The following is a 26,818-nucleotide window of genomic DNA, read 5'->3' as shown; positions in this document are numbered from 1 at the left end:
CTCCCTTAGGTCTACCTTTCTCACCTTCCATAGTACTTGCATTAATTGATGTTCTACCATCAAATATCAAGGTTTTCCCATGAGGGCGGGAGAAATACTTATATGCAAATAGATATTTCCCATCTGTGAAAGGTACAGTGAGCAAAAAGCGTGTGCTGCAAACTCTCATCTCAGAACAGGTTATCACGCCATGTTCTTTCTGGAGAGGTGCGCCTGCTACCTTTTTTGAAATATCAAGGTTTCGCCCATCCATGTTTCTTGTAACATTATCACTCTGAATAGACAATATTCACTTAAACCATCTTCCTCCCAAATGTGTGCAAAACCTCTGGTATTCCAGTAGCAGAATATTGTTTTATCATGAGGGCTACTGTTTAAAATGTAATTTACATGCCATTGGCAACCATTGCAAATAGCCTTCAATGCCATCACTATTATCATTGTTATGTTTTTGGTCTGCCATGTTATTCATCTACCCAACCTCGGTGATCTTCCAATCAAATGATCTTAATTTTCTTTTTTGCTCTCCCTCATATGCTCCTTCTTTTTTGGAATTGTTATCCTCCTACATTCATATCCTCTCTTACACAATTCTTCCTCATGCTCCATTACATAATAAAGTTATTCACCAGAATAAAATACCACACTAGAGGATGACTTATCCAGCCCTTCTGAGAGGTCAATTCCTCCGAAATCATCCTTAGCGATATTATATTTCTGACCATTTTCATGAATATGCTTCGATTTATCTTGGGGTGAGGGCTTAAGTTTGATACACAGTTAATCATCAAAGTGTTAAAAAACACTGCTGTGACCAGACTATTTACAATATTCATCATAGTTCCAACTTTAATCAGTCTATTTGTGTTTATATTATTTTGTTGCCCTTCCATGTTATCTGCAGTATGTCCTTTTGTGGGAAAATTGATTCCCTCTTGTCTAAATACCAACTTTAAACGATCAACGCTCATCCTGCAGTAACTTCCTCTTCTGCTGTCTCTCATTATGAATACATGTGTTCCTTTTCTTACCTACTAGGTATGATCTAATATCTTTCTCCTACTACACATTTATTAGGGCTGAATACTTCATATTCCTCTATCACGAAAACACTCCTGTCGTTTTGTATGGTCTCATTTTTTCATGTACCCTTCTTTTTTTCTCCACCCTCCCTCGCTCTTCATTAAATGTTGTATTCTCTAATTCAAGGTTTTCCTTGTCTTTTCCAAGGGTACTATGCTCTGCTTACTTTTTTGTCCTGCTATTTTGTACATAATAGCTTGATGTATAACTCTGCATTTGGTTGTTTTTTTTTTAGGATATTTGCATGCCTACCTGTCCATTGCTGGAGTATTAGGTATGTCGCCACCCAACTCCTCAACCATACCTTGTAAATCATTGACTACTTGAATTTCTTCCACGCAAGAGTTATTCAATACTATCACATCCATATTTCCATGCATACCGTCCTTCACATTATTATCTCTAAAGTCTAATTGAGCTTTATTTTGATGCTTATCATTATATATTCCATTTATGTAATGATTTGCTAGACAAGCCATTTTTTATCTCATTCATCAAAGCGTTATGTACCTTCAATTTGGACTCAATCTTACCACACCTAGTAATGATCTCTTGATTTGCACTATTTGAGTTTTTCCCTAGTACTGACTCTTAGGATATATCATTCAACAATTCAGAATGCCACTCTAGCTTTGATTCAATTAATTCACATTTGGAAATAACCACTGTGAGAAGTTGCACCCAAGCCAAGTACTGGCTAATGGATGTAAAACTCTCACTCCCATTTAATGATTCAATATGGCTAGCTGCCCTTTCAGACTCCTTCTCAGATACATTCACATCAGTATTGTGTAACTTATGTCTGAGATCTAGGTTTGCTCATGAATATTCACCATGGTATGCACCAAAGTGCTTTTCAGCAGTTGTTCTGAGGCCTCATCCTCTATGGGCCTATGTACATCAATCTTCACCACTTTTGAGCCTTCAGCTATTCGATCATTTTTATCTATGTTAGAGTCAATATTACTTAGCATCTGCCCATCCATGCAAGCCTCCCCATTATCAGTGGTTTCCCATACATTCTTGTTGGAACATATTTCCACTAGTCGCTGGTTCTCAATTTCACCAATATCCCCACTGTCAGCACTTTTCTCTACCGTTATCGTACTCATCACATGATTGGTTTGGGGTGTGAGGTCAGCTAGCTCAAGGCACATTCCCGTATGTGTTGGTGCCTTATTTGTTTCCAGTGGAATTTCCACACATTCGATTATGCAATCAGTCATTCTCGTAGCCAGGCAAGCAAGCGACGTGGCTATATCAAATGAGAGCGAGTTAATAGGAGATAATGTTAAATTTCTCAAACGAAGAAAAAAATTGTAATCTTACTGATGGGCGCGGTCTCCTCCGGCTTCCTTCTCTCATGACCAGGGACTTTGATGATTTTGGCAGGACACGCCCTAGGGTGACTGATTGAGCAATTACAAGTAGGCTCAGCGTGTGAGGAAGGTAAGTTTACCTCCACCTTTCCTCCCGCCGACAACACCTCGTTGGAGTGTGACTGTGATCCATTTTCCCCTTGCATCCCTTGTACGTCTGAAGGCGACATACTTAGCACGCTTCAGCGCCGGCGTATTATATTTATATGTGGGCTCAAAGGGCTTTCCGCACCTCAGGCACCCTCAAGTGCTGATGGTCGTTGTAGTCACAGGTAGGTGTCTCGCCAGCAAGTTCACAGTGGTCTCCAACATTAAACAAACGCCCAGGAGCCTCTCCTTTTTTAGAAGTTTTAGCTGCAAATAGGCTAAAAGCAAAGATGAAAAAGCGGAATAGCGAAATATTACGGTTTTCTCATGCTTTGCAAACGTTTAGTCCGAAAACAAAATTATATTTTCCCCAAAAATATATTTAATCTCGGTATTCTATTCTTTTGTACTAAATGTAATTTCAAATGTATTTGTGTCTTGCATATTTTTTACTTTTGGTAAGGAATCCTTCTACCCAGACACAACGGATATCGGAATTCCAGAGAGCATTGATGCTTTTTAAAAATTGCTAGATTTTTGTTTCACTTCCTTCTACATTGAACCTTATAGTAAAACCCACTAAAGGTACATCAGGGTTACCCCTGAAATATTTTTCACCATTTAGAACTCATATTACAATAATCAAAATGTGAGTGAAGAACAGATATGAGAGAACCCTTTTCTGGATCAGTTACCAAAAAAAATATTGCTTCAGATTGTCTTCAGGTTGTATGCGATAGCAGGACAAAGCTCGAAATTAAACTTTCATGTTGAAACTTTTGTGTAATCTTTGATGACGTTAATAAGCGTTCATGTATATAGCAATTGCATTCTAGGTGCTTTACATAGAACACTTTTATATAAAATAGTCACAAATTTGAAATTGGATTAATGTTATCGATCTTGGAAAGATGGGGTATTTGTTTCACATATTCGGCGCTGCTCGGGAGAGTGGACGGTTGACTGGTACTGAATGAACAGTGGCACTGAATAACATTATAGAGTTACATTTTTGTCTTCTGTGGGTCATACTTGATTCAATTCTGCAAATGGGTCGGAAAACTCCATGTTTTTACATCCTTGGACAAAACACACTGGTGTTTGCGTATCAATCAAAGGAGGAGTATACAAAAGACAGTGTTATTGTATAAATAAAATAAAGCTATTATTGGGATGTGCTCTATGGATCAGCGTGAGGAACAATACAATGAAATCGAAATCAAGGTTTACATGTCAACAAAAGGCTCAACAAAATTATAAGAATAGTACTGTGTAAACAGATGCACCATATTTTGACAGCAAACACCCGCTCAGCCCCAGAGGTTGGTCAAGTCTGAGCCCTATGTGCTCTAAAACTAAGCTCAATTTGAACGTTATCTGTTATTCATTACTTAGGAAAGCAATAGATGGAAATGCGTGAAATACACTTATTACATATTGTGAGTTCTTCTGAGTTCAATTACTTTCTATTATTTTGGCTCTACTATTAAGCTTAAGCCCTACAATTTAGCCACTCCACCTACGCCCACTAAAACCATTGCCCCTCCCATTAGAGGCGCCCTAATAATTGCACGCTCCTTATTAGCTCATGCTACAGACATAGCAGACCTCTTACTAGAAAAAAAACGGGACTTTTTAGCCATCACTGAGTCCTGGCTCCACGCAGCCGCTGGCCCAGCCCTTATGCTAGCCATCCCAGATGACACTGTCCTCAGAGCAGACAGAACAGAATCCAGAGGTGGAGGCCTTGCTATAATTGCCAAAACTCACCTTAACATGAGACTTACCACCTCGGACAACTCCACATCTTGCGAATTGTTAATAGCTAAAATGCTCATCGCCAACTCCCAATCCCTCACCATTCATCTACTCTACAGACTCCCTGGCCCTCTAGGCTCCTTTGAAGAGGACCTTACAACCGCCCTTACTAACAACTTAAAGAACACGTCCAGGAGCCTCCTCCTAGGTGACTTTAACTTAGGCTATAAACACCCTAAAGACCCTCAGGCCACCCTTATCGACGACACCCTTTCTGAGCTAGGATTTACCCAAAGAGTGACTCTCCCCACTCACAACGAGGGGAGAACCCTTGACTGGATTGCGGATTATAATTGTCTAGCCTCCATCACCGACCTCTCGCCTCAGCCGTGGTCAGACCACCACCTCCTTACCTTCTCCCTCGAGGCCTCAACCCCCTACCACTAATATCTCACTAGCCTCAGCCATCCCATCGAGAAATAAGAAAAACTTTATTGCTGAAAAACCCATACCCCTCATTCTCCCGACCTTGAACTCACTATCAGCAATCTCCAACCCCCACTCCCTTGCAGATGGCTACAACAAAATCATGAGATCAGCTCTAGACGACACAGCACCGCTAAAACTTAGGAAAAGCAAACCTAAAAAACACCTGAACACATGGTTCTCACCCTATCTGAAATCTCTCAGACTCGAGAAACGTAAAAGCAAACAGGTTTGGAGACAATCACCCTCAGCTAATAATACGTTGAACCTTAATAAAATAACTGCACTCTACAAAAAAGAAATTATAATCGCCAAACAAGAGTCATACAACCTAAGAATATCACAAGCTAACTCTAGCATTAAAGAATTGTTTACTATCATCAAAGAGCTGGAAACACCTATTCCAGTCCTTGACACTTGTATGAAAGACAAACAATGGTGCACTAGTGTCCAAAATGCCCTCTACAATAAAGTTGCAGGCCTACAAGTCAAAATCAATAACAAGAAAGAATCCCTCGTCTGCACAGCCCATGTGTCTAACACCACCACCCCCCACAAAACTCCACACCTAAACCCCTTTCACTCTTCATCACTAAGCTCGTCAACGCCTCCTTCTTCTCAGGGACCATCCCCAGCAATCTCAAAGAGTCATGGGTCCTCCTCTTACTCAAAAAACCCTCTTTATGCCCATCAATACCCACGAACTACAGACCCATCACCACTGTCCCCTTCCTGCTTAAAATATTAGATAAGACAGCCTATCTACAAATACAACAATACCTAGAAACAAACCATCTCCTGGGAATCCGTCAGTCAGGCTTTAGACCCCAACAAGGGACAGAGACCGCACTTATCGACCTTAATGCTCAAATTGGTACCCTTAGAGACAATGGGAAAAATGGTCTACTACTTCTACTTGACCTCTTAGCAACATTTGATTTAGTAGACCACAAAATTCTCTGCAATCACCTAGACTCGGCAGCCCACTTCTAGCAAGAGGCCATCGGCTGGATTGAATCTTTCCTCAACAACAGATCCATGCATGTCTTCTCCACCTCAGCCTCTGCTGACCCTATCCCCATTACCTGCGGGGTCCCCCAAGGGTAATGCATCTCCCCTATTTTGTACAACGTGTTCACGAGCCCCTGTTGGATGATCTTCATGGTCTGGGTATCACCTACACTAACTACGCCGATGATACCCAGATCCTCATCCCGGTGACGGGAGTTTACGACAAGGATTTGGCCTTGGTGAACAGGGTGTACCTCATAATCCAGGCATGGATGGCCTCTCACAGTCTATGCCTGAATGATGACAAAACTGAACTCATCAGCCTTGGTTCCACCCCTAACTTAAACGAATTGGATCACAAATACGCCAGCTTCAATATAGATGGCAATCCTATTAATGTAGCCAAAGTCGAAGTTAAAACGCTGGGGTTTTATCTAGACGCTACCCTATCCTTCCGCAAACAGGTAAACTTCATGGCATCCTCTACAGCTTATACCTGTAAATTAATAAGAGCAGCTAAACCCTTCCTCTCGACCCAGAGCTGCACTACCTTAGCCAGAGCCCTATCTTGTTAAAATTGGATTATTGTAACGTCTTATATGTAGGTGCCAATAAATATGTTACACATAAAATCCAGATTCTGCAAAACAATGCTCTAAGAGCAGCTCTGAGTATCTCCAAAATAGAACATATCTCCAACATTAGGAGAGCCCACAACTGGCTCACCACCAGCGATAAAACCATGCTCAAGGTAGCCTCTCTGACGCACAAATGCCGCAACAATACAGCCCCTCGTTATCTTGTCGACAAAGTTAAGAGATACACCCCCAACCGATCCACCAGAACTGCCAACACCAATCTGCTTACAGTCCCTAGATTTAAACGAACCAAAACTGGCAGTAATAGCTTCCAGGTGAAAGCAGCCCAACACTGGAACTCCCTTCCACCTACCTTAAGGACACCTCAAACATACCCCATCTTTAGACGCAACTACATCCAATGGATAAAGGAAAATGACCGATAACCTCACCATGCTATCCCTCCATATGTACATTTTGTACATTTTCTGTTGAATGACTATGCCTGTATCTGTACCTGTACTGACCCATGTACACACCTGTAAACTACTGTAAAGCACTGTAACCAAGCTGAGAATAACCTTGCTGCTCCTGCGCCCCGATACCCTTGGGTCTGGCGTGCAATACAAATGAATAAAACAAACAAACAAACAAACAGTCTCTCTGTGACCGGTTTGCTGACAAGAAATGGACTACTTACAATAATTTGACTGCAGAAAGGGATCTGCAGGATTGCACATACACGGAATACAGAAGATTGAGGAAGGCGGTAGGTGAGAGGATATCAGGACAGCACAAGGATCTTGCAGACTGGTTGAGGGAATTCACAGTGGATGGTCTTATAGCATCAAATGTCTACAAGCATTTGGTGAAATACAAAAAGTATAATGATGTTCTGCTCGACAAATGGTCAGAAGCTATTGGATCTGAAATTAACATATGTAGATGGGAAAATGTGTGCAGAAATGTGGTATCACTAAACCAAGGGGAAAGGGTTTGACAGATCAAAATACTGGACAGTGTACTGGACACCACAGAAACTCTACAAACAGGGTTTGCTTGAATTCGAAACTTGTTGGAGATGAAAACACAAAGCATTTAAGCATATGATGTAGCAGGTTGAGGGTATTCTGGAATTAAATAACACTGACAATGAGCAGGTTTGGATGCTAGATGTTGAATAGGATGTTTCAACCATTATCTTGGGGGGGGGCGTGATCTGATAGAAGATATATCATTCCCGCAGAGGTGTTGGTTTTACAGGGCATCCATCTCTTTCTGCAAAGAAAATTGTTTTGCATGAGAAATTGCCTTCTGCATCTGTATGGTTGCAGGATTTACATAGAATATATCTTTACTAGAAAAAATGATTTTGTACAGGAAGAAAAGCAACCTTCATGAAGGAATTTGGGGGGAGTTTTTTGATTTGTAAATTATTGATCTGTTCACCATGCGGGTTGGGGGGAATATAGCTGTAATATATGGTCTATTTTTGTCAATTTTGAATTACTGTTCAATAAATATGGGACTACAAAAAAAAAACATTCCCCACCTTCACTCATTGTCATCGTAATCTACACCGGGCACCTTCTAAAACACATTGGCACCCAGGATTTTCGCTAACCACTCTTATAGCAGAATTCACAGACTACTTCTATAAAGTATGGATGACCATAGTTTTTTTTTTACTCTCTAAACCAGAAGAAAACTAAGATCCTTTGTTCCACCCCCATTCTACAACTAGACATCATCAATGGCACAGAGCTTAGAGGACACATTTCACTCATCCAACATGCAAAATATATAGACAGGCTCAGTGATCAATACCTTTCATTCTCTCCACAAAGGTTAGATCCAGTTCCGCTTGCCACATGACAAAGTGGTTGTTGTTTGATAGCCTTCAAAAAAATACAACCCACCTCGCCCAAATCACTTAACTCCCTCCTTCAGCCAAGAACATCCTTGTGGTTTATCATTCCGCTCCGAACAAGTTTCCTCAATTATTTACTCCAGTAAGGTAACACCATCCATTATTCCTTTTGGGATTTATGGTGCGCAAAGAATTGCTTAATCCCAAGGTACAAAGCACTCTACTTACTGATTTTCCATCTCACTGAAACCTATTGCCCCACTTTACAGGTAATCTAACACTGTTTTAAAGTTAGGAATCACAGTGGAGAAATGCAGTGCCGCTGGTGTGTACATATTGGAAATAATCTGCGTTTTAGAATTTGACAAAAGGTGCCCAATGAAACATGCCGCAGTCCCTGTTAATAGAGATGTAAGGAAACGAGCACATCTATGTTTATACTGGCAGTGCTCAGAAACCTTGTCACTGTAGGAACCTACTGAGGGGAGTGGTGGAGTTGTCCGTGTACAGGCGGATATGGGCTAAACAGAAGGGATGGCAAATGATTCCGGCATTAAATATTAAGTACGCAGTTAAGGCGCGGTGTCGGACAGGCAGAACAATCGATTATGTGGAGATTTTAAGGAGACACGAACTGATATGGAAACCTACTCAAGGTTGCAGAGTCACAGATTTTTTTTGTTACTTAAAGCTATACTATCACACCACGTCCACACCCCAAGCGCGACATCGCTTACTGTAGAGACTTAGGGCAAATGTTGCTTTTGTACTTAGCCTCTCTCTGACTGACCTGAGGGACAAAGCCAGCGAGGGAGCTCTCATGTCCAGAGGTAAAGTAAGTAAAGACATATAATGGAATGACAATGCAAAAGGAGCAGACCTCTCGCACCAGGACTCATTCTAGGCAGTCACGGGCTGCCCGGGTGACCCCCCAGCCTTTAAAGGACTCGTGTAAGCTGAAGGTCAATTGGGAATACATTGGAGGGAATACATAAACATCCGCCGGTAAACGAGACTGTGGGACCCGAGGTGTCATCAGAGATGAAGACGAATCTGCAGCAGGTGCAGTGACTGTGCACTGCACACCGGCAGCGGGCACTGTTCTCGGGGGGATGCTTGCCACGGATTTTTTCTTACCTGTATTTCTTGAACAGCTGGTCGGATTCCTTGAAGCCGTTGTTCAGCAGCAGGTTGATCCCGGACAAGGCCAGCTCGGAGTCGTCCGGGGGTGACAGGGGCGGTGGGGGACTACATGGCTTGTCCCCAGACGGGGGCTGCGCGCAGCCGGCCATGGCAGAAGCAGGGGCACAGCAGTGATATCGTGCACAGAGGCTGGATGTGAGGAAGAGTGCATGCAGGAGGAAGGAGAGGCGTGCGCAAGAAACAGGGAGGAGCTTGTCTCAAGGAAGGAGGCAATCGGGTGGGTATCCTAGTTAGGGAGGAGTGTGCGTTCATGGAAATGCGCTTTGTCACGAGGAAAGGGGCTGTGCTGTATTTTTTAGGGACGGGGAAGTCTGTCTAATAGGGAGGGGTTTCTTACTGTCGTCATGGAGGGAGGAGAGTGTTATGTTGTCTGGGTGGTGTTTTCCTGTCAGGCAGGTGCATGGATATACCTGTCTGGAATAGATGGGTATATTATTTGTGAAGAGTGTATTCCTCTTAGGGAGGACAGGGGGAATCTGTGTTTTTTATCCTTCTACAAGGAAGGGAACACTGTTTTGTTGGGTTGGCGAGGGATGGCGGTATACTATAGATAGGGAGAAAGGCTTACATTTCTGTTTCCGGGCACTATGCTTTCATATCAAGGAAGGGCGTTTCCTTTTAGGTAGAGACATTGTGTGACCTGTGCCAAAATAGAAAATCTGTATTTTGTTGTCAGGGATACATTCCTTTTTATATTGGCTATCTTAAGTGTTATTTAGGGATCATTCAAGTAGGGTCCTATTGAGGTCATCGAGAAATAGTGGGCCTTTTGCGCCTACAAGTAATGTGTACATTCCTATTTTAAGAAAAGAGTGCACACCTTTCCTATTAATCTAGGTAGGGCTGTTATGAATACGAGTAGAGGGAAGCAACTAAAAAGGGGGCATTAGGAAGAGGGGTGTGTTTCTACGTGGGCACGCGAGGAGCATATTGCGTAGAATGTAATGGACATATTTCTATATTAGGTTGGATGTGTGCCCATATCACATCTGGGTGGCGGCGAGGGAGGGGCGCTGCAAAGAGAGCGGAAGAAAAGGGGCATTGTTTAATGTAGGGTGTGGTGCCTGGCTTAGAGAAGTTGGTGGGCCCTATGGATTGTAAATGGGATGACAGGGCTGCGGGTATGTTTCTTGGTTCCTGTTAACCCCGCCAAATTTTCATCTAATCCCAAAAGCTGATTGGATATAGGTATGAGTCTTGAACGTGTTTTTTTGCTCAGATATCGTCCCGCTATTACATCCCCACGCATACAGGCGCTTGTTATGGAGACACAGAGGGGGTTTCTAAGTAAACGGGCGACTTGTAAACCACCTGTCAGTAACTACGCCTACTTGGCCCTCCCGTGGCTCGCACCCGTCTCTGTGGCGCCTCCCCGCCGCACGGCCTGCGTAACGCCCCTCTCAGCTCTCTCCTCTCCTTCGCACTGTGACTTCACAGTGCCCCCCGCTTCTAGCTGCTTTACATGTAATCTGCTCTGTCACGGGCAGCGCTTGTCAATAGGCCGGCGGCTTTTGCCCGGTCCGAGATCCGGCATCTCGGGACTCGGCCTACCTCAGCCCTGACCAAGTTTTTACTGAGCCCCCAGGGGGCTGTGCTGTTGTCCTTTCCCGAGCTGAGCTGTCACTTGAGCGTTTCTGGTTCCATTTGCTCAGCCCGTTTCTTTTCTTCTGGCCTGAAAGGGACACGACTGGAATCAATGTTCCATGAATATCACTGGGGTGGGGGCCATCACTGTTGAAAGCAGGCATGCTGGGCACACTATTGTTTTCCAAATGTACATTTTACACGCTCAAAGAAAACAAAGTAATTTCCAAACTCAAAAATGCTGCTTGCATTCACTAGTTAACTAGTTTTCTTAGATTTTTTTTTGTCAGACTACCACACCAATACTCAATATGTGTGCCCCATGCTTTGTGTTTTATCACAGGTTATATTTATGAAGATGGTATATGCGTGTGAAACGGCTTGATCACAAATACATGCGTTTGTTGTGCTGACAGTTATTATGAAATGAAACGGTGGGTTCCTGGGTACCAAATCTTGATTTTCATTACTTGGGCAGAAATACCCCCCACCTCCGCCTTAAATATAAGCAACCCATCCCATACCCAGTCCAACTCACCCCCTGGCCAAACACATTTTATAATTTTATAAAAGGAATTGCAAAAAGTCACACGATTAACCAGTTTTTAATATATAACATATCAGCAATGGTCAACCTGCTGAGCTACCAGGATAGCCTTCTACTGTATAGTGGGTCTATGTATCTCTTAATGTACTAAAAATCACTGCATTATCAACATTACTTTGAGTGCACCACTGCCATAGAAGTGTTTTAAAGTGGAATAGATGTAGAGTGTAGAGTTTGGAAAGAAGCAGCACGAAAGAAATTGCATAATTTTCAAATTATTATTTTGAACATTTCCTTTGAGCGAGTCCAACTGCTAGCTCCGCCTCCTCGGAACTCCGCCCCCCACCTCGGCCTTTGTGGATCCCCCTTTACATTTTTTCTATTTCCACCACTGGTCACGGTGGAACAAGCAATCGTTGCTGTGCGAGCGGTAGCGTGTCAGCCATGTAAACGGTGTTCTTTTCGAATGCTCTGTAAACATGGCGCCACGGAAAGCAGGGACATTGCAAGGTTTTACATAGGAAGTAATTCGTTTATGACTACCAATTGAGTAACGTATGTCCTTAGCTGCGATTTAAAACAATGTTAATGTAAGAAACGTTGCTGACGTGTTTCCGCATATTTATTAACCATTGTTTTTACAAAGACGCCCGATATGTATGCACATTTTACATTTTACTAAAAAAGCTATATTGACTTTCGTTGATGGGAAAGCAAAAGGTGCTTGCTCAAAATGGCCACCCTGTCGGTCCTCTCACAGACTTTGGATACGAGTCGACTAGTTCATCAGTTGCGATACAGAAAGAGGACAACCGTTGCCGTCGATGTTATGAATGCTTACATTACTTATACTTTAAGATACATTTTCAAATGAATGGCCACATTCTATTTCACTAACTTGTTCCGAAATGTTCCTTTTTAATATAATGTTATTGTTATGTTAATCGAAATTTGGGATTTTAAAAGTTGTTTTGAGAATTTTTGTAAGACAGAGCAAGGAACATTACAACCCCTTACCAAGTCCCTAGTGTTATTGTTCTCGGCCGCCACAGGTCATCAGGGCGGGCCGCACCAGATGTCGGGAGCACCCGGCTGGACAATATTACTGCAGGCTCGCAGCAACACCAAGGCAGGGGACACCCTGCAATATCCGGAACACCGGATACAGAGACAGTGGTTCGCGGCGCCCAGCAGAATGCAGCCTCAGTTTGGGGGCATCCAGGCTGGGGCTGCTACATTAGGCCGTGATCAGACGGAAAGCATATCCCAAAACAAAAGACACAAACACAAGTTGCCACTTTCTGGTACTCTGCTGCACTGCCCTTTGCGTGCCAGCAAAGCCCCTTCAAGACACTCTTTCCTAAAGGGGCAACAGGCCCATAGTTAAATGGGCCACATACCACATCCCTCCTTTATTATAACAAAAGAAAACACCTACAGCACGACCCCAAGCGGGTCCACTACTGTGGTGAAATCCAGTCCGCGCACCACTCCTATGAACATGAACACTCAATCACTGCAAACAATGGTGCATTCCAGTCCGCACACCCAAAGAAGGCCCAGTGGCTGGCATAAGGCTCAGAAAATGCCTTGATCAAACTGACCACCTGAGCTGCTGCACGACAGAAACAACACATTCTCCTCTTCTTCGTCCTCTGCATATTCGTACAGTCCCCTCCGTTGGCCCTCTGTCACCTGGACCACCGCTACTCTGGGGGGCTTCCGCCCTGCCACCTCCTTTGACGTACTTCCTCCTGATGGCCCGATCAAGCTGGCTGGGGCTGGGCACACCCGTGCAAAGTGAGCCACTGTTAAGCTCACCTGGTCTCTGCGGAGGCGTTGGGGCACAGCCCCCCCAGGGGTGAAACCTCTCTCGTCTGGCTTTTCCCTCTGTGCCTATGTGGATGGCTGCAGCGGGACAGCGTGATTCCTGCGTGAATATTAGAGGGTTGTAAGTATGCAGTTTACGGCTCTGACCCTCTCTTCAGATCTCTTCTCCCAAGACGTGCTTTTCCAGGGAATGCGCTAACTCTGGAGGGCTCACTTGTTGAATGATAATGGCGAGCTCTCCGTCCTGCTGCTTCTGGCAGGGGCGCTTGTCTAATGGACCGAGTTCCTTCACTGGTCCCTTGTCATGGTTGCCCAGGCCGGCTGCGGCTAGTCCACTTCTCTTGCTGGTAAGTGTTTCCCTTGTTTTCACTCGCCTGCTAGTCTTTCGGCTTTCGTAATTGTATTTGTAAAGTTCGTTCTTGATCTAATGTCCGTTCAGTGAATAATGTCTCTTTCTATGTTCTTTCCCCATGCAAATGATGCTGTGGTTATGGTGGTCGCTGCTGAGGTTGAGGCGGCACCGGAGATAGGAGGTGAGTATTTACAATGGTCTGGTAACTGGTAAGTAACCTCTACGGGTGCGCGTGGGATTTAATAGCAGCGCACCCCAAGATTACGTGTCAGTAGTTATTCTAACCTTGTCTTGTCTTCTTTTCAGGAATTCGGCTTCATTGGAATGATGACCGCGGGTTCTGCGGCGTCGAGATCAAGCTCTGCGTGCTGTCAGCAAAATGGATTGCTGCCATGTAGATGAGCGCGGGAGTCCAGGTAAGCAAGCGGTTGCAGCACAGGATTCAATGAGCTAAGTCTGCTTCTGGTCCTGACGGCAGTGAGCGTCTTGTTGCACAGAGGTGCAATGTAACGCGAAGCACCAGCCTGAAGGATGGGGCTGCTTATATAGCTGAGTCTCGGAAGCCACGCCCACTAGCTTCAGCCTGCCCACCACACCCTGCCACTACCTGAGTCAGCACGTGAAGACCCAGCCAAGGGAGCCACATCCAGTGAAATGCACATTCTGGAATAATGGCTTTCAGCACCACCTGGAAAGTTCTTGTGAAATAAAAGCACTCCTGCACTGAAATAAAGTGTTCCTGCTCACTTCTTTATATGAGCCTGGCGCCTGAGTCCAGCCAGGGCCCCTGTGTTTATGAGTCCCAAAGGGACGTGAGTGGGACAAGTGACCCATTGCCCCCATCACTAGATGGTGTGGTTTGTGTGTGCTGGGGCCTGTGGCCATGACATCCACCTTTCTGCACCTCCCACATGCATGTCATTTGGCCGGACACTTGCGCGTGCGGGAGGTCCCATCCACGCTGATGGCATATTGTGGCACCAGGCTCTCTCCTTGGCCACTTCCATCTCCTTGTTGGCCTTTTGCTCACGGCCGACACCTCCAGCTTCACGCATTGCATGGGTGCTTCCAGCTTGAGCTGCTGCCTGGAGAGGTCCATAGCTGAGGCACGTACCTCCGCCAGTTCCTGAGCACGGCCCAGCTCCAGTATCCAGTCGAGGCCCAGCCATGGCTCCCGGAGGACCTGTTTCCGCAGTTTAGAAGAGCTACAGTCATAGATGATCTGGGCCCTGATCTCATCGTCCTCGAAGTTACCCAGAACACAGGACAATGCGATGCTCCGCAGTTTTCCATGAAAGGCATCAAGGCTTTCACCTTCCTCCTGCCTTGGCAACCTCATCCTGAACCATTGATAGTCCCTGTTGACCATGGGCATGAAGTACTAGTTCAGTGCTGCAATGGCTGTGCCATAAGACTGGTTCAGGGGCCGCAGAGTCTTAAACAGCCTGTGGACAGCTGGGCTGGCTGAGTACAGGAGGGTTGGGTGTTTCTTCCTGTCCTTGGTCTCGACAGCCTCGAAATATAGCTCAAGGTTTTCAACCCATGCCATCAATCAAGGTCCTAGACTGGCCAGAGCCCCCACCACATCAAACGGATACAAAGGCGCCAGCTGCACATTCTGGCAGTATGCCCCTTAATTTTCTTCATCCACCATGATGGTGGATTGATGTGGCGCCCTCAGTACCCACTGTGGATGGGCACCTAGCCTCGTTCAGCCGATTGAGGACCCCCCAAAGGGTTCACAAGCACTCCCTGTTGGAGCCGCTCCCCTTCCAGGCTCCTTGGTGACAGTCGAGGAGCCACTGCAAGGACATATGGATGGGCCCTCCAGGCAGTTCTGGTGTCCCTGATGACTGGGCCCTCAGGGCCGATGGGGTACACGTGTATGCTGGGTGTGCTGTCTGAGCTGTGCTGTAACACTGTCCATGCCGCAGGCAACAACTGGCGGAGGCCTCTCTCCTGCCCTTCACTGGAGCGGTGTGACTGCTCACCCGTCTACTTCGGTGGGCAACACAGACTGTTCAAACTTCCCCAGCGCTCTTTTCCCCAGCCCAATGTCACATGGTGGCCCGGCAGATGAGGCCCAGGATTGCTTCTGCAATTATTATTCCTTTTTTTTTCCACTGCAGGCCCAGGAGTTAGCAGGACATGCCCCCTCTTGTCGGGCTGCAGGAGGCTGCAATTTCACAATGTTTTTTATTTCTCTTCACCGCCCTGGGCCCGGTGTTCGTGGGCCATGCCCATCCTCCTTTGTTGTCGCTGAAATCTTGTTTGTTCCATATTCACCGCTGAGGCCCGGTATTCGTGGGCCACGGCCACCTTCTTTATTTGCGGATGAAATGACTTTAATCTTCACTGCCGCAGCCCGGTAACCGTAGGGAGTTGCCAGCTGTCCGCAGCGCTCCCGCTTCCCCACGCGGCCTTTATTGTTCAATGAGCGGGTGCGTGAGGACCCGCTGCTCCTCCCTGCAGGCTTGCAGGGAGTCACCAGCAGTCCTCCGCACCTTCACCACTGCGGGCCTGGGCTCTCCTAGGCTCTGCCCACTTCCAACGCTGCCTCTGGTCGTGGACTGCCTCAGCTATTCTTCCTTTGTTCGGCAGCCCACCAGCTCCTTGACCTCACCCGCGGGCACTAGGCAGCCGATACAAGCACACAGCACGGGACCCTGGGCCACCCGCAGCAGCCGACGCCGCTTCCTCACACGTGGCCGATGCTGCTGCTTCTTTCTTTGCGGCCTCTGCCGCCACCACCCATGCAGCTCCTTTGTCTCGCCGCCTCCTCCAAGGAGGCTTCTGGCAGCCCCCACAAGGATGTGCATGGGGCCCAGACCACCTCGTTGCCAATGTTAGTGGCCTGCCACAGGTCACCAGGGCGGGCTGCACCAGATGCCGGGAGCACCCAGATGGACAATATTATTGCGGGCTCGCAGCAACCCGAAGGCAGGGGGCACCCTGCAATATCCGGAACACTTGATACAGAGACAGTGGCTGGGAGCACCCAGCAGAATGCAGCCTCGGCTTGGGGGCACTCATGCTGGGGCTGCTACAGTAGGCCGCGATCACACGGCAAGCAGATCCCAAAACAAAAGACACAAACACGAGTTGCCACTTCCTGGGGCTCTGCCACACTGCCCTTTGCGTGCCAGCAGAGCCCCTTTTATTGAGGAGTATCAGAACGTGGTCAGGACACTCTTTCTTAAAGGGACAACGCGCCCACAGTTAAATGGGCCACAAGCCCCAGTTATGGGGTTCCGAATAAAGCCGGGCCCCCCCTCCTGCATGCTTGCAAGACAGACACAGGAGTCCTGGAAATAGGTTGGTAACTGTTACGGTGTGTGCTGGCACTGTCAGGTAAAGGCGAGGTCTTCCTGCCTTTACCGGGCAGACACTCCCGCTAACCATAAAGACGGCTGGAGTCTTTATTTCACGGCCGTGTAACACAGGCCCTATCATACAACAACTCGCAACGAGGCAGCTGATTCGTCCCTGCGTGCAGTGCTGAGTCAAAGTTTCGGCCACGCCTGCCTACCTCGGTGGATCGCTGACAGACTTTCCCCAGCAGCTACTGGGCCTTGCTGCCAGTGCCGACACAGAGGTGTACCTCGCGATCGGCCAGTGGCCCGCGTGTCATCTCCAGCGGTATCCTGAAGAGATGGTGAGTCTGCGCTCCGTAGCGCAGTGAATGCTACTTTCAACAAAAAGAGAGGGAACTGTTTGGGAGGGGTTCTGCAACCATCCCCATATCCATCTGCGCTACAGAGGGCACGGCCAAGCCAGGCGCAGAGAAAAATAGAAGGCCAACTTAAACACCCTACCCTGGTGAGCGAGCCAGGCCCAGCTGGTGGCAAGAGGGATGTTAACTCCACAAGCAGCCCATTCGCTTGGGTACTTGTGCTGTGGGTGGAGGATTCTGTGGCCCAGAGTGCATTGTATGGAACGGGCCCGGAGTGCGCTGTATGGAACGGGCCTTACTGCTGTACTGTCAACTGGGCTAACGGCCCTGGGTGGTAACACAAGACTGCTCGTGCCACAGAGAGAGGATACGGGGGCCTGCACAACCACAACCGCAGAAAGGTACCGCCCAGGGAAGAGCGCAGGAGAGGTTAAACCCAGCTACCTTGGGTGAAGTGGATCAGGAGGATGAGGGAGGAATACCCTCCATGTCCAGGCTCTCTCTCTGTCGGCATCTAAGAGTGATGGGCGCAGGAGCAGCATCGAACCATGCAAGGCCCACAAGAGCTTTACTGATTGTCTGATACCAGATTTTTTTTTAAAAAAACTCTTTATTAGTGGTCACACAAAAGAAACACAGCACTATCCCACATCGCACCCCGCATATTGTACAAGGATACATTATTTGGTACGTTGGTATATCAGATATTACAGAGACTCGTCATCCTCAGAAATCATGTCACACAAATACATTCTGAAAGGGCCCCAAATGTCTTTTGGTCTATATGTCGTAGGCTGGGTCAGGACAAATTGTTCTTCTGATTCGTTCACATGGATGCGCCGCACTAATCCTGCTCGACCTATCGGCCGCCTTTGAAACGATCAATCACTCAATCCTCCTAGACCGCCTCCACTCCCTAGGAATTCGTGGAACCGCCCTTAAAAGGATAGCTTAATTCCTCAAAGACCGGCACCAAATAACAACACTCTCCAGCTTTACCTCACAAGCCCGACCAGTCGACACGGGAGTCCCTCAAGGAGCATGTCTATCCGCCCTCCTGGTCAATCTCTACCTGATCACCCTCCCACCAATAATTCGCTCACACAATATCCTGTGTTACAACTACGCCGACGACACTCAACTAATTCTAAATCTCCTGAACTCGAAACCCAACTCCCGACCTGACCTGGCATCCTGCCTCCTTAACATAGAACTCTGGATGACCCAAATCCACCTCCTATTAAACCCCTCCAAAACAGAAATCATGGTCTGCGGCAACTCCGATCTTCTTCCACACCCACTACCCTGGCCACCCGCCATGGGCAACTCACCGACACCCTCCAACACAGTGAAAAATCTTGGATGCACCCTGGACTCCGACCTAACACTCTTGCGCCAAGTCAACAATGTCTCAAAATCCTGCCACTACCACCTCAAAAACCTTAGGCGCACCCTTTTCATTCCTCCCATTTCCCAACAGAGTCTCTGCTGTCCAATCAATTGTCATATCAAGACTCGACTATGGAAACCCCCTATACCTCGGAATTCATGCCTACCAACTAATAAACTCCAAAGAGCACAAAACGCGGCAGCCAAAATGCTACGTGCGCTCGGTCCAAGAGACCACGTATCCGCAGCCCTTAAGATACTGCACTGGCTTCCAGTAGCCCGTAGAGTGGCTTTCAAAACCTTATGCCTCTCCCATCGAGCACTGCATAAAACTGGACCTCAATATCTTCAAGACAAGTTAATACCTTACCACCCCACTCGCATCCTAAGATCAAGCTCAGCCGGCCTCCTAGTAATTCCTAAGACAAACTCTGTCAGGTTAGGCGGATCATCATTCTCAGCCCTGGCCCCAACCCTGTGGAACTCGCTCCCATCCCACATCCGCCTAACTGAAGACATTTGCCCGGGTTATCTGGCATAAAGTTTGCTATTTTGTCCGGTGTGTAGTGCAACCTCTTTAGAATCTTGAATTGGATTAAACGTAGCCCAACATTCAGTGACACTTTTTTAGTGAGTGAGCAGTATCTGGCTCATTTCTTCTCTTCAATGGGCATCTGCAAATCTCTCTCCCACTTCTCCCTGACCTGGTTCACTGTAGGGGTGTGGGTCTGTACTGCCAAGTATAGTTTAGAGATTCCCAGGCCCTCCCTACCTGTTACCAACTGTGTGCACGGATGTGGGGGAGGCCTGTCTGGGAAGAGCGGCCCTCTTTTCTGAAATGCCGATCTCATATGGTAATATTGCAGTGTCTTAAGTGGCCCCCACCCAGCACCCTCAGTAATTCCCTCAGGGATACAAATTTCCCATTTATGAACATATCACCCAATTTCATTTCCCTATTTGGGTCCCAGAATTCCTGCACGCTGCTGTCATGTGTTGGGGGTATGCGCGGGAAGTTCCACAGGGGCACCTCTGGGTTATAAGGCATTTCAAGTCTCAGCCTCCTATATATGGCCTCACATGCCCTGACCGTGCAACTCACTGGGTTGTATTCACATTTATCTTTGTATCGTGGATCAAAGATGACAGATTGCATGTTCGTGGGGTGTGTGGTGTATTCCTCTATCCATGTGTGGGGTGGACCATCCGAAGTATTGTACCAATATGTTGCGAATTGTGCTTGAGCAACATAATAATACAGTTCAAAGTCAGGGGCAGCTATATCACCCGAGGAGTATGGTTAAGTCATTTTTTCCCACCCTATCCTAGCTGTTTTTCCGTTCCAAAGAAATGTTACCACCATAGATCAGAGTTTGGCAAAAAAGATTCTCCCAGGCCATATGGGGAAGTTCACAAAAAAGTACAGTAACTTGGGTAAGACTACCATTTTAAGAACTGCGACTCTACCATACAGCGAAATTGGGAGGCGCCCCCACATTTGGAGTTTAGTATTCAGCGTTTGTAGAGCGCTTTCATGATTGTCAGAGTATAATGTAAGTCTATCCCTGGAAACAAGGACCCCCAAGTATCGGATGTGCTGCTCCGACCACTTGAGCACGTTTATCATGTCGGGGCATTTGGTGGCTGGTGTGAGCTGGAATATTTCGGATTTAGCCCTGTTTACTGTATACCTGGAGTAAATAGCAAATTCTTGTATTTCTGCCATTATGGGTGCAATGTTTTTCTCAGGTTCACAAACATATAATAGTGTGTCGTCAGCATATAATGAGATTAGTTGAGTGGAACCTTTCATCTTTAATCCCCTATCAGCATGTCTTAGTCTCACCGCAGCTTCCATTGGCTCTATTGTTAATGCAAATAGTAGGGGCGAGAATGGATACCCCTGTCTAGTACCGCTGCCCAACGAGAACAATTCAGAGATGGATCGATTAGTTAGTACCCTGGCACCGGGATCAGTATACAACAGTCTCACGTATCTAATAAAATTGGGTCCCATCCCAAATGCCTCCAGCACAGCCAAGAGATAGACCCATGAGACGGAATCAAAGGCCTTTTTGGCGTCGAGGCATATAGCCACTGCACTTCTCTCCGGGTCTATTTGTGCCATTATACCAAAGAGCCTATGGAGATTCAGGGCCATTATTAGTGAAAAATTCTGCTATTTCGACGTGCAGTGATTCCACCACCCCGGGGTCACCCAGCATTCCACTTGGCATCCTCCATCTTCTAGCGGGACCAGGGGCACTACGGGGCACCAACTCCAACAACACTGGGGAATGGTCCGATAGTGTGCAGGGCAAGATCTCACACATTTTTAATGCAGTAGTCATAGCCGTGGAAACAAACCAATAATCAATTCTAGACTCAGAGTCGTGAACCGAAGAATAGTATGTGTATCTTCTACTACCAGGGTGCATTTCCCGCCAGGCATCTATCAGGGACAGTTGTGGAAGAATGTGGCCCAGGGTCAGGACTATTTTACTCGGGGCCCATGTAGTTGCTGTGGATCTGTCAAGCGTGGGATCCAGAGCCACGTTAAAGTCACCACCCCACACTATATTGGTCACATTAATTGAAGTGATTAACTGATACATATTAATATAGAAGTCTGGGTCATCAATGTTAGGCCCATATGTGTTAACCAGCAGTAGGTGTTGGCCCGCAACCTCCCCCCATACAAGCACATATCTACCGAGCTGATCCACCTTGTGGCCCTCCAGTTTGAATCCCACGCTTGGATGAATGAGGGTAATAAGCCCTCTAGAATGGGAAGAGTATTCAGTGTGGAACCTTAGTTTGCCCCATTTGGGCAGTATATGCATGTTGTTAATTCCCACTGTGTGTGTTTACTGCAGCACCAGGACCTGGGGCCCATGCCTATTGAAATAATTGCAACTTTTTTAGCTTTCACCTGGTTATTCAGTCCCCATATATTCCATGACAACAGTTTTATCCTCAACCCGTCACCAGTGTACTACATTTTTTATTTTTATTTAAAAAAAAATGTTTATTAATATTTAAACAAACAATAGAAACCAAACTTGCAGTGTATACAATAACATGTTCATTTTACATTGTTCAATCGCGCTCACTGCTTCCCTTTTCCCACCCCCCATTACAAGCCTACTTCCGCTGATGTTTTATTCTGCATCTTGTGATGGGGGGGTTCCTGTCCGTGAGGTCCGTCGAGTCTGGCACAGACCCAAATAATTCTGCTATCAGCAGTTTCCGGCCATCAGGTTCTCGTTTCCTCCTCCCCCCAGCATTGCTGGCTTACTGCCACACCATGGTTTCCGCCTCCGTCCATTTCTGCATATCTTTCCACCATACCTCTAATCGAGGTTTGTGGCACGTCTTCCAGCCCATAGCAATTCTCCTCTTCGCAAGCGCATATGCCAGATCCTTAAATTTGCTTAAATGCCTGAGTTTCCTCGGCCTAGGGAACCCCCCCAACAGACAGGCCCACACAGTATCCACCACAATCTTAATACCCCTTTCTGCTAATTTATGTGCAACCTCACTCCAGAAACGCCCAATAACCAGGCATGACCAAAACATATGCACCATGCCCGCATTCTCCTCATCACACATAGGGCATGCCTGCCGTCCTGCTTTTTTGAACTTGGCTATCCTCTGGGGTGTCAGGTACGCCCTATGCGTAATATACAATTGCATCTGCTTAAGTCTTGCGTTCCTTGACACCTTCTTGTGATACCCTTGGACTTGTTCCCACATCCCATCTTCCATCGGGGTACCCACTTCCTCCTCCCAATCTAGTCTCAATTGTGCCACCTCCTTTCCTTCTTTGGACATCATCTCGTATATCCTAGATATCTCGTGCCTCCCCTCTGCTATATCATATATTATGTCCACAGTAGCGTCTGGTTCTTCCTCAAGCACATATTCGGACCACTTTCTCTTGATCTTTCGCACCAATCTATGGTACGTGATATACTGGCCGGTGTGTAGTCCAGTTTCTGCCCCCAACTCCCTGAAATCTATTATAGAGCCCTCCCGCCAGATGTCCCCTATTGCCACTACTCCGACCGGCTCCCAATGATTCCTGATTAACATCCTTAGCTGCTCTTCCCCACCCGCCAGTGCCACCAGCGGTACCTGAGGGGAGCACAGGCCTCGGTTCCCCATCAGCTGGCATGCCCTTCGCCACATCTTCCATCCCAGTAACAGCATCTTGGGGCGCCCGTCCATTACAGCCTGGGGCAACCATATAATCTCTTTCAGGTAAAATGGGATACAATCTAGTCTGAACAGCCTGGTTTCCGGGGTCACATCCTCTGAAAGCCATTTGGCTACATATTGTAGCTGACTGGCAACATAGTAGACTTCATAATTAGGCAATTTTATACCTCCTTTCTCGTAAGTGTTCTGTAGTTTTGTAAGAGGATTCAATTCAGCACTACAGCCAAGTTAACGCCTAGTCTAGAATACTGAATGAAAACCCTTATTGATATGTCTTTAGGTCCAGTTCATGCGTTCTGGATGACTACCCTTGTATAACACCCCTCTCTTGGAATCCCCCTGACCCCACTGAGCCAAGAAGTAATTCTGTTTTGCAAGTTTAAAAGGTTTATTTGATAAATTAAAATATATATATCACACTTTATAATAAATTAATAATTGAATATCACACTTAATCTGATATGGTAAATATTAACAACGGAGAATCTGGCACTAGCACACTTCTTTATAATGACTAATGAGTTGACCTGAAATGGATAAGGTAGCACACTGGTAAATAGGAACAAAAGTATAATGTGGTAGAGGATGCTTTATGTAGCTCAGGTGGATGCAATATTCAATGAATGCAGTACAGAAAATACGCAATATGATTCAACCAGACAATGTAATCACTTTTCTCGGGCTATTCCCTCCCCCCCTCTTTATGCAATGCAAGGAAATGGAAGGAAAACACACAGTCCTCAGAAATGCAATCAACTGTAATTCAGTTCAATCCCAGCAAGCTTACAGAAAACAGATAGGAGTTTTGAAAACACAGGCAATGCTTGGATATGTGCTGGCAATGAATGAGAAATATGCTAAATTTGCTTTTAATTCCCTTATAGAGGTTCAGGGTGAGTGGTATCTAGTTAATATTAGTCCAGGCTCACACTAGCAATGATGCAGGGATAGTTAGCAGGTTAAACGAATTTCTGGCCAATGGAAAGCAAACAGCAGCAGTTTTTACATGTGAAGAAATTGCAAATCGCGGTAAAATTCGCGGATGCGCCGAGCGCTATTACAAAGGAACCGCAAGGACTATCTCTACCGTTTTGGGGTCCTAGAAAAGCCTGGGATCTCAGCTTCCAAATGAAAGTTATTGCAAGTCTCTAGCCCAAACGGTTGCGGAGATATGAGTAATTTAGTAAAGGTCGTTTTTGGTTTTGTAAATTTTAAACGCACACTTTTTCAAGATGACAAGTGACAAATTTTTGCAGCTAGAATGACAGGTGACAGCTAGGAGGCAGTTCTACTTAGGTTAAATAGATTGAATTAGATGAATTTAAACTAAGAGATGTGTTCTGAGTTTTGCTAAGTACTCACAAGAGATTTTGAACAGGAAAGCGACTTGGTCACGGACTTCAGTCTGGTCAGGTCTTTCCGGGTTCTGCTCACAGCGCCTGGCCTCTGGAACTGCTCACAGGGGTCTGGTCTCTGCTAGGCACCGGTTCTTTGGGTCTCTCTGCTCTGGATAGATTGAAGTCTCTAGTTTGGCTTTCTGGAGTTTGATGGAGGTAAGTATGGATTTTTCCGGCAGAGCTTTCAGCGGCAGATGAAAAATGAATCTCTCTATCTGTCCTGTCTGTCCGCTTTTATGTGTTTAGAATGTGGGTGTGTTCTAGCATCACTGACCCTACCTCTCTCTCAGCTTCTAATTGGTCAAACTTTCATCCCTTACTTGATTGGGGGAATGAAATGAAGTGTCATCATGATGAGGTCTGTTTATGATACAGAGAACCCACCCCTGTCAACTTTACACACAATCTATATCTGACCTAAAAACATATTTGCACAGGTACACATTTGTTTAAAATTACATATACATGGTGTGGCTGAATTTAGCCATGTCTATGTCCAAATCTGCTCATTCTCGGAGCTTGCATTCAAAGAGTGTACATAATTGACTTTTTAACTGCTTTTCCAATTTCCGACATGGACCCAACTTTACATACATGTGTGCAGGGGGTAGGGACATTAACTGATGAAGTTTCAGATTTTTAACATGCACACATTTAGAGTAATATCCACTTTTCCGCTAAAACCCCCCTGAACATACCACCGGTTCCTACCACGTCTTAAATTGTGGGCAGAAAAATCACAAGAATTATGGTATCATTTATAAAATTTTCACATGTCCGCACTATGAATTATCCACCTTTTTATAAAACCATATCCTTGCTGCAGGGGTGTGTCTTTTCAGGTCACATGGTACAGAAACCAGTCTTTCCAGTTTCTGCCAAGCCAGCTTGCTTCTCACAGGCAGTGCTCCTCCCAGCTTCTCCAGGAGGAAGCCACTTTTTACGACGTCTGTAATAAAAAACCTTTGCCTGAGTGGAGAGGGCTTTGTTCACTCTCTGGCAGAGCACAGGAAATTCAATTATCAGATAGATGGCATATCCTTAGCCTGGGCAGCAAAAGGAAGGTTGGCCTGGGAACACAGTGGTGACTCAAGTTTCACTGCTGATGGGTAGTTGCTAGGCAAAATCAAGTTCCTTAAGCCAGACCTTCAGCTAACTTTTTGTTGCTTTTAAAATAACTTGTAATTTTACACATGCAGCTAGAATGCTGATTCTAAGCGCAAAACTATGACATTTCAACAGTTACAAAGGCATGTGACACCAAACATAGGTCACTCATTTAATTTAACATTTTCGATTTTGGTGGTTTTAAATCCAGTTGTAGTTAGGCTTAAGCTGCTGACTCCATAGCATTTTTGTTATAAGCATTGTTTTTGGGCTCTTCATTTCCCAGATTTTGTAGGCACACAAAACTCCATTCTGCCAAATGTCTGCTGGTGTTCAGTGAATATTTTGCACATGTTGCAAGGTTTGAAATAGGCATTTTGCTTGCCTTCAGAAAAACACACAGAGTGGTTTTAAAACGCCGGCTTTTGGATAGTGGTGAGTACTGGTACTGCACTCATTTTTGGGATTTAAGAAATGAATTCCCCACACTTCTAGGTTGCATTTGGCAATCAGCATTGCCATTCCCAATGGTTTCAGACTACTGTGCGGGTAGTCCAATGGTGGTTTTAAAGCGCTTTGAAGCTAACCGGCGCTACTGTTTTTCCTTTGGCAACCCATTTCCCTCATGGCAACCCGGCCTTTCATTCTCGCACTGGTGGGTGGCAAGTGAGGCAACCATTTTGGTGGGCGCACAAACTGCGCAGCTTTCCTGGATTTCGGCGCACATGTGGGTTTTCCGCCATCTTGAATTTCCTAAGCCCACAGCACCAAATGTTGTAGCAGGATAGCTTAAACGTGGGTCAGGACACCCAACAAGTCCCCCCCACGCGACTGCACTTTGAATTTGAGTCGATGGGGAGTCGCGTGCACAAGGGTTTTGACCCATGCACCGGTCTGTCCGCATAATCTTCTTCCTCTTCTGTAGATGGCACAGTTCAGCATCTTCTTCTCCATCCGGTACTGATCGATCGGTTCTCCTCGCCGGTCCTGATGGGAGTATTGGGCGGTCCACTGGGCCCATTGGATCTCCGTTCCCGGTCTCCGGATCGTCCTTCTTGGTCATCCTTCATGGTTTCATCTCTCCTAGGATGATAAAGCAAAAGCGGCAATATCTACTCATAGGCGATTTTTTCCACCACTGTTGAGATAGTGGGGCAGCATATGCATTTCATCATCACGAAACATTACATTCTTATTTTGATAAAAAACAGTATAACTAAGAGACAGTTTCATGCAAATCACAATATTTTAGAGACTAGATGT

The 26,818-nt window shown here is 46.1% G+C and overlaps 1 protein-coding gene and 1 long non-coding RNA gene across 3 annotated transcripts in view; one reads left to right on the top strand and one right to left on the bottom strand.

The window, feature by feature from the left end:
- Window positions 1–10,774, bottom strand: part of TTC39C (tetratricopeptide repeat domain 39C) — a 986,275-nt gene extending 975,501 nt beyond the window's left edge. The window contains exon 1 of one of the 2 annotated variants that reach the window (XM_069620912.1): window positions 9,390–10,774. In XM_069620912.1, the coding sequence (XP_069477013.1) occupies window positions 9,390–9,544 (155 nt within the window). In that variant the 5' untranslated portion in view covers window positions 9,545–10,774. The remainder of the gene's footprint in view (window positions 1–9,389) is intronic. The other variant, XM_069620911.1, reaches the window with a different exon arrangement.
- LOC138497439 (uncharacterized) overlaps window positions 9,548–26,818 on the top strand; it is a 211,217-nt gene continuing 193,946 nt past the window's right edge. The window contains exon 1 of the long non-coding RNA XR_011278580.1: window positions 9,548–9,672. This is a non-coding gene — a long non-coding RNA (uncharacterized lncRNA). The remainder of the gene's footprint in view (window positions 9,673–26,818) is intronic.

This window comes from Ambystoma mexicanum, chromosome 5q (genome assembly GCF_040938575.1).
Source record: "Ambystoma mexicanum isolate Mex_15411 chromosome 5q, UKY_AmexF1_1, whole genome shotgun sequence".
Classification (NCBI taxonomy): Eukaryota; Metazoa; Chordata; class Amphibia; order Caudata; family Ambystomatidae; genus Ambystoma; species Ambystoma mexicanum.
This window is presented reverse-complemented; position numbering and strand designations above follow the sequence as displayed.